The 19,225-nt window shown below is 53.3% G+C and overlaps 1 protein-coding gene and 1 pseudogene across 1 annotated transcript; both read right to left on the reverse strand.

Annotated features, from left to right (window-relative positions):
- Positions 1 to 19,225, reverse strand: part of LOC135292506 (zinc finger protein 850-like) — a 113,480-nt pseudogene that overhangs the window by 19,175 nt on the left and 75,080 nt on the right.
- Positions 511 to 8,814, reverse strand: LOC135292468 (hydrocephalus-inducing protein-like). The gene is made up of 7 exons (XM_064406669.1): positions 8,558 to 8,814; positions 6,563 to 6,630; positions 4,195 to 4,427; positions 3,297 to 3,397; positions 1,915 to 2,050; positions 1,304 to 1,468; positions 511 to 570 (listed from the first exon to the last, which is right to left on the reverse strand). The coding sequence occupies exons 1-7, from the start codon at positions 8,812 to 8,814 to the stop codon at positions 511 to 513; spliced, it is 1,020 nt and encodes a 339-aa protein (XP_064262739.1).

Below are 19,225 nucleotides of genomic sequence, written 5' to 3' on the forward strand. Positions count from 1 at the left end.
TAAAGGCAGCCCAGGAATGACACTGAGCTGCTGCAGCAGCTGCAACTGCTTGGACTGAGGAACTGCAGAGGACAGGGATGAACACCTTGTGGGCATGCAAAAAGCACAGTGGGAGAGGAAAAGACAGAGAAGGCAAGCCAAAAGGGCAGATTTGAGACATCCAGGGGCAGACACAGCCAGCACAGCCCCCCCAGGGCCCAACGCCAGAAACTCTGCAGCTCCACCAGGTATTTATCAGGAATGTTTCCCTGACACTGCTGGGGGCTTGGCTGACATTTTCCAACACTCCCAGGGGACTCAGGTGGCATTCCCCATGCATACAGACATACATACATCGGCTGTAGTGCTGGGATCCTGCCAGACTCCATCAGCCTTGGGCTTGGGGAGGTTTCTGCCAGCCGTCCAGAGCTCCATAACTTTTTTCTCTGTCCCAGGAAGCAGGCAAGAAAGATTTTTTAAAAAAAAAAACCAAACAAACCATAACAGGGAAAACTAAAATCCTTAAACAGCTCATCCCTGCTCAAGGTATTTCTTTAGGGACAGCAACCACTCTCCAGCTGAAATGCTGGGCTTTTGGGAAAAAAGAAAAAGATTATTACATGTTCACCTCCAAATTTAAAAGGATCAAGGTAAGAGAACCTTTCAAACTACAAAGGATTGGCCCAAAGGTAAAAGCTTTGCAAGAAATCTCTAGTTATGGCCAGGCTGACAGTTAAACAACTGGTTCCTCTGGTGGGGAGAAACCCTCCTCTTTAAGGTAAGCAGCCTCAGAGTTGAAAGAAACTGTTCTGTCAAACTTCATGCTCCCTGGCACAGCCTGCATTGCCTGTCCTTCCTGTTCACTGATTTACATGCAGTGCCACAATGGCCCAGGTTCAGATGTTTGGTGCCATTCAGGGAATTTGCCATTGTCATTTCCTTATGTTTTAATCTAAGTTTCAATCCTTGCAACCACTCTTGAAATGCCAGCCTTCCTTTTTTTTACAGAAAGCTCAAGGTTCCCAGAAGTCTTCTGACATCCTCTTTTGCGCTCAGAGAGATGCCATTTTCAAACAGATGTTTCCAAAGTTAACAGCATTTTCAAGAGTAATGAACTAAAGTGACCCTGGATTCCAGCTCAGACCAACGACGTTCTGTGCCAGACACTGAGATTACCACCCGTGAGGCACGAGCTGTTTGTGCCACCCATCCCTCCTGGCCTTCTCCACAGCAGCCTGTGCCTGTTTTCCCCGGCAGAATCCCTGTGCCCTTTGCAGCCTGCCAGGAGCAGCTGCACAGAGGCACACATCTCCCCTGCACTCACCAGTGGGTTTCTCTCATCCCCGAACACGCCGATGAGAACATTGGTGCGATGCGTGCCCAGCGCCTGCACTTCCACCAGCACTGGGATCTCTGCAGTGCTGTGAGGCTGGACAATCCCACAGGGCTTGGGGCTGGAGTAGAGCACAGCAGAGTCCTCCTTGCGTTTCTGCAAGAGACACAATGAAATGCAGCTTCAGAGGCACCTCTGAAGAAACTTTACACTCCCTAACATCCACCGCAACAGCAACTGACACACGTGTTTAAAAATGCCCAGGACAAAGGTAAAAGGCACAAACAAGATGCAAGAATTGTAGGCTTAGCATTCCCAGGGGATCCTGCCAGGAGACTGCCAGCACAGGCACTGCTGTCTGTGGATGCAGCAGCTTTCACAGCCCTCTAAGATCTCCCACAAGAAAACACCCTGAAGACTAGAACATCAACTGTTCCCTCAGCAGGTTAAACTGCATCCTCAAGTTTACATTCGGGTAGGATCCTGTTCTCAGCAGATCTTTAAGACTGAATAGAAACCAGCAAGGTCACGTCCAAACCCTTTTTCCCCCTAATAAGCTCCTCAATAATATTTGAGAGGGGGAGGTGGATGGGATGCCAAACCTGTTCAATAAGCCCGTAGCAGCCAGGCAGGTGGCTGGGATTCCTAATCAGGAACTTCTTCTCGTAGGGCACCTTCAGGAGGCACTCATCATACTGCAGCACATGGGGGAACACTTGCAGCTTAGGAACAAGACATCTGGACAAAGAGATGAGCCCAGGGGAATCAGAGATACTGAGAGAATGGAGAACATTTACCCCCAAAGATTGTAAAACAGAGCATAACACATTGGTCACTGTCAAATGGGCATTGAACAGCCCTGCAGTGATAAATTGCCTTCTACGTCTTCCCACTCCAACAGGGCTTGTCAAGGAGGGGCAAACCCTGAGAGGCAGCAGCCAGAGGCTGCCAAGTGCCCCAGGCAGAGCACTTTGTCCCACAGCTGCCTCAGCCCCTCCTTTCCCCAGGAAGGCTTGCAAGGACTCCTGTAACACTCCCAGTGATCCACGAGCTCTGGGGGAGCCTTCCTAACAAGGATCAGAGCTCACTAATGCTCAAGGAACACACAACTCCAGTGTCCCAGGAAAAATGACTCCCTTCTCTGCCATGGTGCTGTTGCCCTGCCTGGGAACTCAGCTGCTTGCCCCAGCCTTGGAGGGCACGAGACACCAGCTGCCCTCCAGAGTGGCTGATCAGCCCCTCCCAGGCCCTACAGCTCCCTGGCTCCTTCCCTCCACAGCTCCAGGCACTGACTGTCCCCAGCCCACCTGCTTGACAAAACGCCAGCCCAGGCACTGCCTGGATGGCTCTGCCTGGGAGAGGGAACAGCCCCAGGGAACTGCATCCCTCCTGGCATTCCACTGACACCCACTGCAGCACAGCAGGATGGAATTCTGCTGCAGCAACAACCACTTTTGCTCTCAACCCTGAGAACATTCAAGCTCAGAGTGGGAAGCAGAGGGAAGGAGAAAATCTAGAGCTGAGCTGCCACACCAAGGGCTGCTTTCCCCTCCTGAGACCTTGCCCTCAGCACTCTTGCTGACAGCCACTTCCCTCCTGCCACGTGCCCTCATGAACAGAACCAGAGCCTGGCTCTCAGCAGGCTGCTTGCTGTGTCCCAAACCAATGCACAGTGCTCGCACCCAGCACAACTCCACCTCTTGCAGCAAGAAGGAGAGGAGGCCCTGGGGAAATTTGTTCCACCTCAAGCACCAAAAGCCAGGCCAAGAAATGATCTCATTCCTGGTGCCTTCAGAAAAGGGCCCAGGACCCTGCTGGGCTGGGAGCAGGGCTGCTTTTCACCACAGGCTGCTGTCCAAGCTCTGCTCTTCTCATGCCCAGCTGGCACAACATGAGCTCATGAACCAGCACTTCTCCTTGGCAGCTGCAGCCAGCAAAGCCTGGGCAAGGCAGGGGCTGGGGGAGGCCAGGGAAGGGCTGGTACCTGGCTGTGATGACCAATGATGCCACTCCCTTGCCAAAACCCTCCAGATCCACCAGCATTTTCCTGTAGAACTCCATCACCGAGTTGGAACACAGGGTCACCTGGTGGAAGAGAAGAACAGGAAATTCTTCCGTACAAAAGCTCATTATCCACGTGTGATATCCTCCAGCCCTTGAGGGAAGATTTTGTCTTAATTCTGCTGCTGCTCCATGTGTAGAGCACAGTCTCAAAGCAACAAAAGCCTTCTGGCAATAGCAGATGTCTTAAACACACCTCGCTATCAGGGCATAGCTCAGCTACATTAAAACATTAGACTAAAGCTCTATGAACCACTGTATTGAAATTAAGGCACAATTTCTCATCTGACTACAATGACATAAAAGCAGAAGAAATCTGACTTGAACACAACGAGTTCAGCTTTACAGCAGGAAGCTGAGGGCAAAGTGTGGCCCAGCAGGTGCTGGGCAGTTCATGGCTGCAGAGTATTTTGTCCCCACTGGAGATTCCTGCAGTGAACACAAATCCTTCTGCTCCCCAGGAGAGGGGAAATGAGACCAAGAAGGAAAGCTAACTGCTTTCTACAATGACATCTCTCTAACAGCCACCTTTTGCCCTCATCTTTGCTCTGCCCACTTGCAATCAAATAAATGGCTCTCAAGAACCCAAGAGTGACTTCTGGCCTTGACCATATGGTATGTGACCTCAGCATATGATTTTGGAAAGAAAACAGTGCTCCTTGAGGAACACCCCGAGTAAGGCAGCTAGCAGAGGCCTCAGAGCAGTGCAGATCTCTCACTCACACCATGCTCAAAGCTGGCAGCAGAGCTAAAGCCCTCCCACGCTCCAGTGCAGCTGCAGCCCTGGTGCTGAAGCGTCTCTGGCTGCACTCTGCCCGTACCTGGATGTCCTGGTGTCCCTGGGGCAGGATGGTCCCTTGGCTGGGAGTGATGGTAAACTCCCGGGGCTCCACATACAAGTGAACGCCCTTCCTCCAGGCTGGGTCACTGTGGCAGCGGATCTGATCCACGCTGTCCACAGCCGGCTGCGTGCCATCAAACGACATGCGGAGCTGGAACGTCACGGGCACCGGGGAGCTGTTAGTGAGCCGGCAGCGCTGGGTGTAGGGAAAGCCTAGGAAAGGACACCAACATCCATTGAGGCTCCCATTGTGGCCTGACTCCTGCTGGGAATGGCCTGGCACGATGAAAGTGGCACTGGAGTTGAGCTCTGGATTATCTGAACTACAGCTCACCCAGAAGCTGCATGAGGAATGAATCATCACTCAGTTCCCTTTGACACAGATTGCAGGCTGCAGCCTTGAAAATGCCCACTCCTAGCCCTGCTGAACACTGCAAGCTTCTCTCTTGGCGATGGGGAGGAGCTGCCTCACCTGCCCCAAACCAGCACCAGTGATCTCCCAGTGATGAGTGTGCACCCAGACCGAGCATTTCCTCTGAGAATTCAAGCTGTCAAATTCCCTGTTAAGCCTGCCACCACTCCCACCCTTTTCAAGATAGATAAACAGTGAGTCAGCATTGAGAAGAAGCTACAGCAAAAGAGATGATGGAGTCAGGAACTAGAACGTGAGGCAAAGCACCCCAATGCAGCTTCTCTCTGCAGGATCCTAAAGGCATCTCTTGGTTTGGGCCAAACAGACTGAGCACGAGACAGCTCAGAGCCCACTCAACTGGGGGCACACCCAAGCCTTGCTTGGAGATTGCCAATGAGGAACCAGGTCCCACCTCACCCAACAAACGGGGACATCACACCCATGCTGCTCACTGGGATTGCTGCCTGCAAGGCTTTACCCCACTGGAGCTCTGGGATTTGCTTTCCATGCTGGAAAGACAGAGATGTAGCTACTCATGGTGGGGATGTCCTGCAGAGCCTGGAGAGCAGGCACAAGCTGCTCTGCAGTGGACATCTGGCTGGGCTGGCCAGCTCTTTGGGGAGGAGACTTCTCCCTGGGCCTGCTCACCAAGAGGCACTGGAACACAGATGGGGAGAAAAAACAACTGCAGCTGCAGCCCAGAGTTTCTCTGTGCCCATCCCAGTGAGCACTGCCAGCTCCAGCAGTGACTCCAGCAGGGAGGCAAGAGAGGCACAACAAGGACAAACACAGATGGCAAAACCTCCAATGAGACTGAGCTCACCGCATGCAGACAACAGTCAACAGTTCCAAAGAAGCAAAGATACAACAGCTGCTTTCAGCTGAAGAGACCTTAGGAATGAAAGCAGATCCAGCAGGATCAGTCTCCTGGTTCAGAACCATAGTTCCATTGGTTGCCTTTCTTGTTTCATTTCTTCAAAAAGGCAACTTGACAAGTGCCTCCATGGTGATGCAGGGGGGGACAGAAGCAGCTCAGGAAAGGCAAGTAGTTTCCTTAAAAAGTTCCTTGTTCTGGGCTTAGGCTTGGTAGTGAATGCTCCCCTTGGTCTGGGAAGGGGGATAGGGGTTTTGGGGGTTTTGGCCCTGGGGGTGGGCTTTTCCCTTGGGGGTTTTTGGCAGCTGTGGCGTGATGCCGTGGGCGCTGTGCAGTGGGAGCTGAGGCTGGGCAGGGAGCGGAGCTTCCCTTCCTCCCGCTCGGGGATGGAGCTCGGCCGCGTGCTGCTGCGGGAGGTTGTGTGCTTGGCCCCGGCACTGCCCTGGCTGCAGCTCAGCCTGGCACTCACCCTGCCTGCCTTCCCCGCTGCTGCCTGCTGCTCTGAGCCACTGCCCACATCCCCCTGCCCTCTGTCCCTCTGCAAAAGGAGCATTTCCCTCCTTCCCTCCTTCCCTGCCGCTGCCGGCTGGCAGGGGATCACTGCCCTGCCAGAGCCCACAGCTCCTCCTGCTGGGATCCTCACTGCACCAAAGGACAAAAACGGGACTTGGCAGCTGGCAAATGTCTGCTCTTGTTCTCTGGGCTCTCCTGATATAGTCTAGGAAAGAACTGTTATTCCTTTTCCCACAGTTTTGCCCGGGAGCCCTGTCATTTCAAAGGTATCATCATTTGGAGGGAGGGGCTCATCTTTCCATTCCAGGAAGATTCCCACCTTCCTTGGCAGACATCTGTCTTTTCAAGCAGGACAGAGACACCAGAAAATCCTGACTTTCTATGCCTTGCTTCTGTTTGATCTGACAATGGCCAAATGCTCCCTGCAGCACCAGCAGCCCTGCAGTTCCCAGCCTGAAGAGGCTGCTGGGGCAGAGCAGGAGGGAGGGATGCTTTTCTCTCGGAAGGCACAGATCCCTCCCGCTGTGTCCCAGCCCAGGCAGCACTCACCAAAGGAGATGTCCCCGAAGTCGAGCTCAGGGAGGTCGAAGTGCAAACTCGGTCCAGTGACGCTGCCCCTGCATGGCGAGGACAGAGCAGGAAATGCCTTGGTTCAAGGAATTGCAAAGCTCCGGCTGTCGTGGCTCGGGGGCACCAACCTGGTGTCAGGGCACCGTGCCTTTCAAACCAGCACACACCATGTGCTCAGCACAGTGCCCCTGGGCACAGGAGGCAGCTAAACCAAGTGGCCAGCAGCCAGCAGCCACTGATGGGCTCTGGGCACAGGGCAGGCAGGAAAAGCCCCCGGGATGCTGCTGGTCCCATGAAGGACCCCGAACACACAGCCAGACATGGCTCCGGGCCTCACTTTCCCCATCTGCAATGGGATGGGCATCAAGGTGTCCCCACAAACTTCTGTAACCAGCCCTGCCAGACACAGGTTCCTGCTTTGCTACTTCTTAACTGGAACTGCTGTTCCCACGGAGGAGCTTTCTCAGCAGAGTTTGACCCACACCATCATTACAGACACAGTTCTGAGCCATGAACCCAGGGCAGCCCCAAACATCCTCTGAAAAGAGCAGCAACACTTCTACACAGGGCACAGATGAATCCTAGAGGAAAGGACCAGCTTGTCAGCAGTGCAGCAGCTGGCACAGCCAAGAGCAACAGCTTCAACAACCAAACAATGGGGTCCTGAATCTAGCACAGCACCTCAACTGTCCTTGAACTCAGCAGACACACTCCAAAAGTCACCAACACCCACTGAAAGCAGCACTTGAAGCTGCACAACACTCCCCAGTTGATTTCATGGCTGATGCCAATCCATGCCCACTCTGCCTTGTGGTTAAAAATCCAGGCCCAGTGACCTGTGCCTTCTGTTGGATTCACAGCACTGCCCCTGGCTCTGCTCCACACATCTCAACAAGAGACACCTGCCCTTGCTCAAGGAGAAAGCTGCTGATGCACAAACATCCCATCACCAGTTTAGGGGAGGGACAGAGGAGAATCAATTATTGGATGGTGGAAGGTTCCCTCTTGATCTCCAAACTAAAAAAGCAGCACTTTTCCTCCAAGAACAAAGCCAGCATCATTCTTTCTCCACTGGGGGCAGACCTACTCACCACTTTGTTCTTGTGAAGTAATAACTTCCTTGTTCTTTTTCATCCATCTCCCTTATCTTACTGCTATAATCCAGTGCAGATTGCTTTCATTTCTTCACTGCCTTGCCCCAGTGCCTCCCAGGAGCAGCAGCCTAGTTCCAAAGCTGCAGAGCAGCCAGCATTCAGCTCTCCTGCTCCCACTGCATTATCCTAGCAGCACAAGGCTCAGGCTGGCAGGGACAAGGCCTCGTGCTGCTGTGGTGCTGAGCACTGAGCTCTGCCTCCCCTATCATCACCCCTTGTCCCTTGTGCTGGGCCAGGATGATCTCTTGCCATGGCACCAGCCCAGGGGATGATGCCCAAGTCCTTGGCACAGTTCCTGCTGCACAGTTCCCTGACTCCCACATCAGCCCTTGCCTGGCTGTGCACAGGAGGCACCAGAGCACTCTGGGCACAGCAGCTGGGAGCACGGCTTGTGCCCCACAGCATGGCCATGAGAGGTGAGGTGAGGCTGCTGCTGCCCATCTGGCATGGATTATTGACAGAAGTTTTTACAAGCACTGCTGCTGCTGCAGAATGCCCCAGGCTGGCCCATCTCCAAAGCCCTGGGGGCCTTGCTGGCTGTTCAGCTGGGACATCCCAGAGCAGCTGCTGCCCAAAGCTGATCCATCCCACTGCCTGCCATGGCCCAGGGCAGAGGGAGATCCCTGCAGGGAGGAGTCATTCCAGCTCCAGGTACCACACAGGGCAGGAGGCATCCTCCCACTAAGGCAATGCCAGCATCAGAGCAGAGATGAAGACCTCAGCAAACACCTTTTCTCTCTGCTCCACCCCAACAGGAGGCAGGTGGGGCATGTCCCAGAGACAGCTCCAGATGTGCCCACCAAGCTCCCAGGGTCCTTACCTGATGGTCAGGATGGCAGGCGTAGGAGATCCAGCCACACTGAACCGGAATTCTTCCTCAAACCTCCCCAACACGGTGGCACTGAAGGAGATCTGGAGAGTCTGGCTCCCACCTGCTGCAATGATGCCCTCCTGAGGTGCCAACTTGAAGCCCAAGCCCACCTTTGTGGCTGAAGGGATGCAGCTGAAGGGAGCATCAAGAGCTCCTTGGTTGATCAGGTTCACCTGCAGCAGCAAGAAAGCAAAGTGGAAATCCATGTGGAATCCTCCCTTCTTGGGAGCTATTGTCTAAGGATGCAATGAACAGCCAGAAAAGGCAGAAGATGCTTTGTGCTGCTGAATGGCAGAAGTCAAAAGATACAAGAGGACAAGTTCTGCCTTTGGGTTTTCATGCAAAGCAGTGGCAGCTGCACAGAACTGCAGTCACCCTGGGCTTATCCCATGGACACAGAGCAGTGCACCTCTGGGCAGCATCACCCTGGTCATGGAGACCTGGCCCTGAGAGCAACGTGGGGTGATTGCAGCTGCCTGGTGAATCAGCACTGAGCTGCTGCTGCCCCAGCCAGCACAGCTCCAACAGCACCATCCACTCATTCACCTTTTCCTACACCATGGAAAGAAGACATTGGTAATGAGGCATCAGCATCAAAAGGTAAAGACAGCACCATCTTTTGGTGAGAAAACTCAGGGTGTCTTTCTCTTCCCCAGCCAAGCTTTTTAAAGTGTCTGCCCTGATGTAGTGCCTCATTTTCTACCTCTTGTCAGTTGCTCTCTCATGATTTTTTTGCAAGCTTAGCATTATTGTGGGGAAAGCAAAGAGGAAGAAAAATCCTTTTCTTAATTCCCAGGAACACTTTTCTCTTTCCAGAGCCAGAGATGCACCAAGGCTGAAGTGAGTGACTGCCAGCAAGGGACAGAACTCCCAAGGCTTTCCTGGGACTTCCAGGAATGAGCAGGAGACCCTGACTGGAAGCTGTTGGCAGTGGACTGAAGCTCAAAGGCAGCCAGTTGGTTCCAGCTGCTTCTGCAGAGCCCAGTCCAAAGGTGCCTTGTGTCTGGCACTGTCACAAAAGCCTCTGGACATGCAGCTTTTGCACCCAGTGCTGGTTTCACCTGCCAAGGGCTTGTTTTGCAGGAAGCCTCCCAGCTGATCCCTAAGGAAGGCTGCCCAAAAGCAGGGGCTGGGCCTTCATGAACAACAGACACACCTTTCTGACCCCCCAGACTGGACCAGCACATCAAATATTCCCTGCTCACAACTGCCCAGCTTGGCAGGAATTCCACAGCTCCACCAGGCTTGCTGCTGCCTCAGGAGCCATCAGCATCCATCCCCAGCCCTGCTGCTCACCTCACAGACATGGGGGGTGTTGACAAAAATGTCCCCAAGCTCCAGAGTGTCACAGCTGAGCTCAACCAAGGGTCCTTGGCCTTCCCCTCTGAGCTGCAGGGGCAGCCTGCTCTCACGGCCTGGGGAGAGATGTCCATTTCAGTACAAGCATTCCCTCTGTCACACTGTCTTTTCCAGGCTGCCTCAGCGCTAGTCCCTGACTCTCAGCTGGATGCACCCAGCTCCTGATGCTGCAGGAGAAGATATGGACCCTTCTCTTCCCTCAGCAGATATCCCTTGGGGCTGACTTCTAATTCCTAACCCATTCCTCGGGCTGGTTTCCAATGGGAGCCACCAGTTTGCTGAGTTTCAAACATCTCTGGGGTCCTGGAGTGGCAGGCCAAGGAGTCATGTGTAGAAATTGAAAGAAAGGAAATTTAGGTTAGATATTTGGGATGACATTTTTTCCTGTGAGGGTGGTGAGACACTGGAGCAGGTTCCCCAGGGAAGTTTTGCAGGTCCCAGCCCTGCAAGTGTTCAAAGCCAGGCTGGATGGGGCTTGCAGCTACCTGCTCTAGGGGGAGGTGTCCCTGCCCATGGCAGGGACCTTGGCACTAGATGATCTTTAAGGTCCACTCCATCCTTAACATCCTAGGATTCTGTGCTTTCCTTCCCATGCACCTAGAGGAGCTCGGAAATCCATTCAGTGAAGGCACAAAGCTCATCCAGAGCTTGGCAATTACCAAACTACCTGGCCCAGCAGCACAGGACTTTGTTGCCCAAGTCCTCACCTTCTGACCCTCAGCACTGGGCTCTGTTTCCACAGACGGAGAGCTGCAAGGTGACAGCTCCCACACAGGGAGAGAAGCAGCTGCTGGCCAAGGCTGCTCCTTCTACCAACAGCCTGGGCTCAGTGGGGCTCAGCCACCTCTGCTCTGGTGCTGTCTGGCCAGTGGGAGCTGATCCAGGCTCAGGGAGCACATTTCTAACCCAGCTCCTGCCACCTGATGATGGATCCATGTCCAGTGGAGCCATCCTGGAGGCCAGGGGCCTGCAGGGGCTTAGTGCTTGTTCACTGAAGCTGCTCTGCTCTGCAGCTCTCTGGCCTTTGAGGAAATGCTGGCAAAGGCATGGCATCAAAACCTCTCCCTGCACTGTCAGGGCTGTGCTGGGTTCAGGAACCCAGACACAGCACCCTGAGCCCTGGCCTTGCACGGGACATTCCCTGGGAGCTGCAGGGCCACTGGGGATGTGCCAGCACTGCCCTGCTGGCCAGGGACTCTTCCCAGCACTGCCAGGGCAGCCCAGTGGGCTCAGGCTTGCACCATGGCTGCACTGAGGGGGAGAGAAGCAGGGCAAAGGAGCTGCACCTGAGATGCTGCAGTAAGCCACACTTCCATACTCCAGAGCTGCCAGGGGTTTGAAGGTCACCTGGATTTCGGCTGAACAATTTGGCCCGATTTCTCCCTCCTGCAACACAAAGAGACAGAAAAACATGTCTCTTTAACTTCACATTTCCTGTTTTCAACCACAGTCCTGTCAGCCTTTGTTTAGAGCATCAAATAGTGAACAACACAAGGAGCCCAAGGAAACCCTCCAAAGGCAGCTCAACACAGCGCTGGAAGCTCTCAATGCTCAGCTGATCAGCTCCCACTCTCCACAAGATTCCTACTGCTCTGACACAAGCTCTTGCTCACATCATGCTGCTGTCAGCTGCACTGGGATGCAACTGCCCCTGTGCACTGCTGCCTCTTGGCCTTAGATGGGCCATAGCAGTAACCAAGAAGAGAACATGAGCCCCTTCCTTGAAATACAAACATTAGTCAAGCTGTTTTGAAAGAAAGCAGAGGTTGGGATTATTCTGGGCTTTACTCCAAGGGGAGAAGGGATTTTGCACTGTGCAGACACCAGGCGTTCATCATCTCTCACAATGCCAGTGCTCAGAATCAGGGCTCTGGCTGATGGCAGCACGTGGCAGTTGGCTTGCAGAAACAGAAAAGGAAAAGGTTTTCTGTCCCTGTGTGCAGGAGAACTCAAAAGGCCCAGTGAAACCTTCCAGCCTTGTGTCCAGGCTCACAGATGACACTGGAAGGCAGACTTAGAAATAGTGCAAGGCGTGGTTACAGGAGGCCATTGGCATTTCTGGGATCAACCTTGGGCTGAGTTTGGCCTCCTTTTCCCAGCCAACCATTGCCAGCTTCAGGTCAGTGTGTGAGCTGGCAGTGCTGCAACAGCCTCTGCTGAGCCCCACGTGTGGGGGCAGCCCCTCCCTACAAGAACTGCTCCCTGTGACACTGCAAGGACACGCACGGAGTGCCCTGAGCTCCAGCCCTGGCAGCAGAGCTGGGCTTTGTCAGGCTCCCAGCCCTGCCTTGACCCTCCAGGGCAGAAATGCTTTCAGCAGGGAGCTCTGCAGCCACTCCAGAAACTCCATGTCCTCCCTCCCAGCACACGGGGCCAGCTGAGGATCTGCCCAGTGACCGCAGCCGGGACAAGGGGGGCTGGGGTTGGGTGCTTGGGAGGAGCAGGAGGAAGAGGAGGAGGAGGAAAATGAGGTTCTCAGCTATCACTTACCATTGGCTCGATGAAAAAAACCTCATTGGAGAACAGCATGGGCTCTTCTGGCACCTTTGCCATCTCCTCCTGGACCATGCTGCTCAGGAGGGCAGTGTCACCTCCACCAAAGCCCTTCACCTCCTCTGTGCTTTTCTCCTCTGTGATATTTTCCTCTGACACCTCTTTGGGTGTCTGCAGCAAACACTGCCTGCAGCCCCAGGGAGAGACAAGGCCAGCAGATGGTTTCATAAGGCACAGATTTGCAGAGAGAAGTGGGAGTGCAGGAGAGCAAAGCACTTGGGTGGGAGCAGCAGCAGCTCCCCAGCAAAGGCTGACCCCAAGCCACGAGGGTTCCAGATGGATCAGGGATAACTTGCTGTTCACTGGCACTGCAGGGACTTTTACTCCACACTTGCAAGCTCAGGGGAGCTTTCCAAAGCCAGCAGCCCTCCAGAGAACCTCCTGGCTCAAAGCCTCTGCCACAGTTCAGGGAGAATCCACCAGCCACCTCAGCTGGCTTTTCCTCCCACTGAGCTGCTCGGGGGAGGCAGATAAAGATCACAGAGCACCCACTGCAGGGCTTCCCTGGCAAGGGGAGACCAAGCTGCCTTGCAGCTACGTGGGACCAGCAGCACTCTTTGCTTCTTCCATTTTGGACCTGCCCTGTTCCCTACTCTGCCTTTCACAAGAGCATCCCAGAGCACTTCCAAAGGAAATTGATGAATTCAGGCACCAAATCCCTTCAGTGACATTCAAGGTTTTCTATGCAATATGCATGAAAACAGAGGCTCTGAGAGGGGAAGGGACTTTGTTGTGCAGGAGGGAGACAGCAAACTCCTGGAGAGACCTTTTCATCATCCAGAGCTTTTTGGCTCCCATCCCACTGCATGGTAGTAGAATGTCCTGACAGAGAAAGGATCCTGCACTATCTTCTCTCAGAAAAATGTCCTCTCTGCTCGGAGATCTCAAAAGCTTCTCTGACAGCAGGACAAGGGGAGACAACCAGCCCAGATGGGCAAGAAGCTTTTGAAGGAACTAAGGGGAAAAAAAGAGGGTGTATCACCTTTGGAAAGAGGGGCTGGCAACTCAGGAAAAGTTTAGGCATGTTGTCAGGTCATGTAGGAAGAAGATTAGAGAGACAAGAACCCAATTAGAACCTGAGGAAATCCAGTCATCACAATCAACCTTTCCTTCCCAAAATGCCATCTTTGGTTGGAGTATAAATGGCACTGGAATGCTGATTGCTGAGCTCCCAAAGCCCAGGGACACACACCCTAGTGCCAGGGATGGTTTACTTGGCCTAAACCATTCAAAAGCACCAACACCCCCCTGAGGCCACACGTTCCTTTCAGTCTTGGGCCATGTATCTCACTGAAATGCATCTTTCAAACCAACCTCCTCTTCTCTTCATCCTCTCCTTCCTCACTAGGAAAAGCCTTCCACTGGAAGTGGGCTGTGATGTTACTCCTGTTTTGGACGAACACAGTTCTGTGGCTTGACTTGGTGATCAAAGTCTTGTCCATCTCCACAGAACTTGTGCTCAACCCAATGTTGACATCCACAGCTTCTCCTTTGAGGTGTGTGTGGATTCTTTCTTCACCTGGAACAAAGCAAAGGGGAGTCTTTGCTCAGCTCACTGGCTGATGGAAGCACAAGGAACACAGCAAACCACAGGTCACAGAGGAAAGTGTCCCAGTTTTTAGCTGAATGAGCAGTTCTGTGGATCAGTCCATGGATCACATCCTGACAGCTCTGGGTGTAGAGCGTGGGGATGTCCTGGGCAGCTCCTTCAACACCTTATTTCTGAGTGTGTTTGTAGAGCTGTGGCCCCAGGGTGACAGTGTGTACAGTGGGGTTGGTCCATGTGCTCTGGTGACCCACTCAGATCACTGGGATTTCTGCACCAAAGTCCTTCAGGTGACGCTGAGGAGCCCTGCTCAGTCCTGCCTTGCCCAGGGCCTCCCCGGGCATCCCACCAGACTCCTGTCTCTCCTGATCCCTTGCAGCCCTTGCTGCTGACCAGCAAATATGCCTGGGGGCAGGTGGGCAGCAAAAGGAGGCCCAGAGGAACAAATGAAGTGACAGCCCACAGCAGGAGGGGACCCAGGTGAGGAAACACAACCAGCCTGGCTCTGCAATAGGACAAACCACTACAAAATGAACACCAGGAAAATCAGCATCAGTATCATCATCATCTCCCTGTCCAAACCCACAACCACATCAGCCTTGCAATATTTTATATTGTTCTGATGTCAAAAACCAAGCTGGAGCACTGCAAATTAAATAAAAAAGGGAACAAAGGAAAGATTACTAAGTACAGAGCTATTTCTGCATTGAGACTGGATGGGGTTCCTCAGCCTAGAAATCAAATGGGAGATAGATGTGAGAGGTTTGCAACAGCATGAACAGCCTGGGAAATGGGGACAGGGAAAAATTTGTTTTGATTTGCCACAAAAAAGGAACTTGAGGGCTTGAAAATGTTGTTAGACAGAAACTACATATATGTGTAAGGGCCACATAGGAAAAGGGTCTGTGACAAGCCAGTGCAGAAGCAGCATATGGGACAGAGGTGTGCTAGAAATCCATTGCATTGCAGAGAATCTGATGGAGAGCTCACCTACAGCATTGCCCAGGAATAAAAGAAACCTTCACCCAGGCACAGCCACATGGCAGTGGAGAATCAGGGATCCTCCTTCCTCCACTCAGCAACTCCCAGCAAAACAGGAGTCCAAAATCTTAGCCTGTTAGAGGGGATGCACTTTCTCAAGCCCCCAAACAGCAAGGAGTTCTCCGTTTGCTTTGGGGTGAAGCTGAGCAGGGGAGGCACCTCTGGAGGGAATGGAGGGGATGGGACAGCAGGGAGCCGTGGTGCAGAGCTGTCCTGTGGCCGGGCAGGCCCAGCACTCACCTGTGCTGCAGCACACTGCCAGGCACCCGCAATGGTCACCGGCCGTCAGCGCGTGGAATCCCACTGTCACCTGCACGGTGTCACCAGCGCCCAGAGCTCCTGCGGCCGGAGCCACGGAGAAAGGACTGCAACACAAAGAGAGCCATCAGGGCTGGCCACAGCTGGCCAGCAGATTCCTTCTGCACTGCAGCTCACTGCAGCTCCCTTGGGCAAGCAGGGAGCAAACCAAGCACAGCCAGCAGAAGACAGCCAGGACAGACAGCATCAGAAACAGCCACGGAGCCACTGCTGAGCAGATCCAGCCCTCACAAGATCCTGTGGGCAAAATGGCCTCAGCTCCCCACACTCTGCATCCAGCTCTCTGCAGTGACACTCAGGGCTCCCACTGCCAGCAATCCCATCAGAGAATGCTTTCTGAAGAGCACAGAGAGGCTTCAGAGCTATCTGCAGGCACAACTGGACACTGACTGCCTCAGGAATTTCTCTTTTCCTGCCGCCTATAAACCTCATCTCAGGAGATGCAAATGTTAGGGCACTCCCTGTCCTGGGAGATTACAGCCTAGGAATCACACAGGGAGAAGGAGCTTTTCCCTGAAGACCAAGGAATAGTAACTGTTGAATTTGCAGTGTGGTTCTTTGGTTTACTTTACCTTGAAAACATCCTGATTTAGCCTAGAAAGGGCACATTTGATCAGCATTTCAATGAAAGCTGCTCTAAGATAGAAGAGCTGTGAAGGAGACATCCCTGACACTCTAATAACCAAATGAAAACCACTGCCAAGAGATGGGGCTGACAGGCTACATTTTGGCCTTTTTTCTGTCCATTGTGAGCTGTTCCTTAAGACACTTCTCATCCTCTCAGATCTGCCCTTTCCATTAATCACTACTGCACGTGACAGGCAGAAAAGATAAGGTATGGAGAGGGTTTGAATAGGTTGTTTTCTTCTGCTTTTTAACTAGGTCCATTTGTATGATCTTTTGGCAAACATTTAACACAAACCAAAACAAAAAAACAGCAGAAACACAGCAACTTCAGAGTATTCAAAAAGAAATCTCACTGAAAGGGGGCATAATCTGATTCAGAGATTTAAATCATCTGTTACGAAATTTTAAACTGGCTTTCAAAGGTTCATCATGGAACACAAGAGGTGACTGATGCCCTCAGCTGACAAGGGAAAGCAGATCAGCTGCAGGAACAGGAACTGCACTGGCTGCCTGCAGCACAGCTCATGTTGGGCATCTGATGCAGGGACCCCTGCAAAGCCACGTGATTGTGGCCTCCCAGAGAATGGCTCTGTTTGGCTGACAGTGCTGAGAAAGCATTTCAGGAGCTGCTTGTGCTCAGCAGGGTGCAAGCCAGCTGCCAACATGTTCCAGCAGCCTCCAGGAAAGCTGGGACAGAGAAAGCTCAAAGGCTGCATCCTGCTAAGAACACTGAAGGCAAGAGCAGCTGCCATCCATCCTGCTCCCTTCCAGCCAGGGCTGCAGGGCAGCAGCTCTGATGCTCTGCTTCCTTTTGCTGCCCTTTCCCAACACTGCTATCACCCAGAGGTGATATCCTTTGCTCAAGAACAGATGGGCTGCCTCACCTCTGGGTGCTCAGCTGGAAACGAGCTTCCAGGTTCCCAGTGTTGCGGAGCAGCACAGTCTTCTGGGTGCTGCTCTTGACTGGACACCTGGAGAAGTCCAGCTGCTCAGGGAAGTCCAGGACAGCTCGGGCAGCAATGGCCCGAATTGGCACCACGATCCTTTCACTGGTAGTCATGCAGATGAGCTCGTGGGAATAATCCTACAGGAAAAGAAACTGCCTCAGCACAGGGCATTTAGTGCCATCCCCACGGCAGGATGAAAAAAAATGGACTCCCTTCAAGGGCATCAATTTAGCTATTCCACCCCAAAATAAACACTAAGCTCTACTAATATGCCACATTTTAAAGGCACCAGGGCACTTTGCAAAACCTATCTCTGTGGCATTAAGATCTTGTGTCACTTGGGTCATACAAAGAACTGCCCTAGGCCACCATAAGTTTTACTCTACATTTTAATGATGTTAAAGAATTTCTACGTTCCTTCTAAGGAACATGGAGCTAGGGAACACAGGACATTCCTCTTTAGGTTTCTATATTCCCACTGTCTGAGAATAGGACAAAATGTTCAACTGACTGGAAGCAGCAAAAGGAAGATGAGAAAACAGCTGGACCCAAAGAGCTCCTGCACCTCTGGCCTGGTGCAGAAACATCAGCTGCCTCAGAACTCCCCTCCAACTTTGCCTCTCCAAGCAAGTCAGCAGAAGAACAGTGCTAAGAGGCAGCAGGATGCTGTTGGAAAGAGCCTCTCTTGGCTTCCCTGCAAGGCTTCCTCCCTTCCATGCCACAGCCTAAACCCTTCTGGATGAACAAGCCTGCAGATGCCAGCACGGAGATCAGACTTGCCAGGGCCTCAGCACTGCTGTTCAAACCTCCAGGCAAAAGCACCTTTGGCACGCAATGGGTGCCAGCTGACAGAGCAAGCACAGGCACAGGCATGAAGACAGAGGCACAGCAGCGTCACTGCCACGGGCTCTGGGCTCACAGCTCTGCCTGCAGCTTGCACCTGCCCTACACCAGCTCCTGCAGGCAGCTGTCCAAGTCCCTGCAGCTCAGCAACCTCCTGCTGGCCAAGGGCACCCAGAGCCCAGGGTGCCTGTGCCAGGCCGGGCTCATGGGTACAGCACATCCTCTGCCCTGGCCCTGCAGCTGCACCATGCCCACTTGTGCTCTGGCACAGCACAGCTGCAAGGCTGCAGAGCAGAGGCTGGGAAAAAGCACCGTCCTTGCTCCAGCCCAGGGGGAGGCAGGGAAGCTCTTGCCAGGCAGGAAGGAGGAAAGCTCTCAGACCTCTTTGTTCCTCTAGTGTTTTCCATCATCATGAAACCTTCCACTGTACCTAGAGATGGCCCAACATCTATCAACAGCCCTCTGTCATTTTCATCCTGTTCCCTGGGCATCTTCCCTTGGCAATGCTCAGGGATGTGCAGGGAGGGGAAGCAGAGCCTGTCAGGCCTGGCTGCAGTGCCTGGCAGCCCGTGCCAAGCTGGGACTGGCTGCAGGCTGCCTGCCCACGGCCTGGAGCCAAGCTCCCAGCATGGAATGGGCTGCACCCAGAGTGCAGGGAAAACAATGGCTTTGCAGAGAATTCTGTGCTTGGGCTCCTCCAGGCTCACCTTGTTCTCCTCGGGGCTGAAGCGGATGCGCACAGCGGCAGAGGCGCCTGCTGGCACCATGTGGTACACACCCCTGGGGCTTGCCAGCTGGAAATAAGGGCAGCTCTCCATGCACACCTTCACCAGCCGAGGAATCTGCAGCAAAGACATCAAATGATGATTTTGCCTCTTGTGCACACAGGACAACAGGAGACCTGTCCCTGCCCTGCTGACATCCCTCCTTGACCCCTTTTCCAAAGCATTTGCAGCTCTGCAGGTACAGGCACATCATTCACAAGGGTCAACTGGAATCCCTTCTCTCTGGCTCCAGCATTTTGGCCAGGGCCATTGGGGCAGTGCCTGGTGGCAAGGAAGGGCCAAGCAGGTCAGCACCAGCAGGATGGAGACAGAGCACCTGACCGACCACATCAAGTCATCTGCACCATCAGTGCGTGTCCAAAATCAGGGCACAATTCCCAGCACAGGAAGATTTCCACCATCTTGCAGAGCCAGCTGCTGAGACATTTTCTTCTGCATGTGTTGCAGCAGATAACTTGCTTTGCTGGACACTCGGGCAATGACAGCACTCTCCTCTTCCAGCACAGGGTTAAAGCTCCAGGTGCCAGCACTCACCTTGTCCTTATTCGTCACAGACAGCACCATTTCAGAGACCTCCCGAGCCACGAAGTTCTCAAAC

Source organism: Passer domesticus, unplaced genomic scaffold, assembly GCF_036417665.1.
Source record: "Passer domesticus isolate bPasDom1 unplaced genomic scaffold, bPasDom1.hap1 HAP1_SCAFFOLD_37, whole genome shotgun sequence".
NCBI classification, from domain to species: domain Eukaryota; kingdom Metazoa; phylum Chordata; class Aves; order Passeriformes; family Passeridae; genus Passer; species Passer domesticus.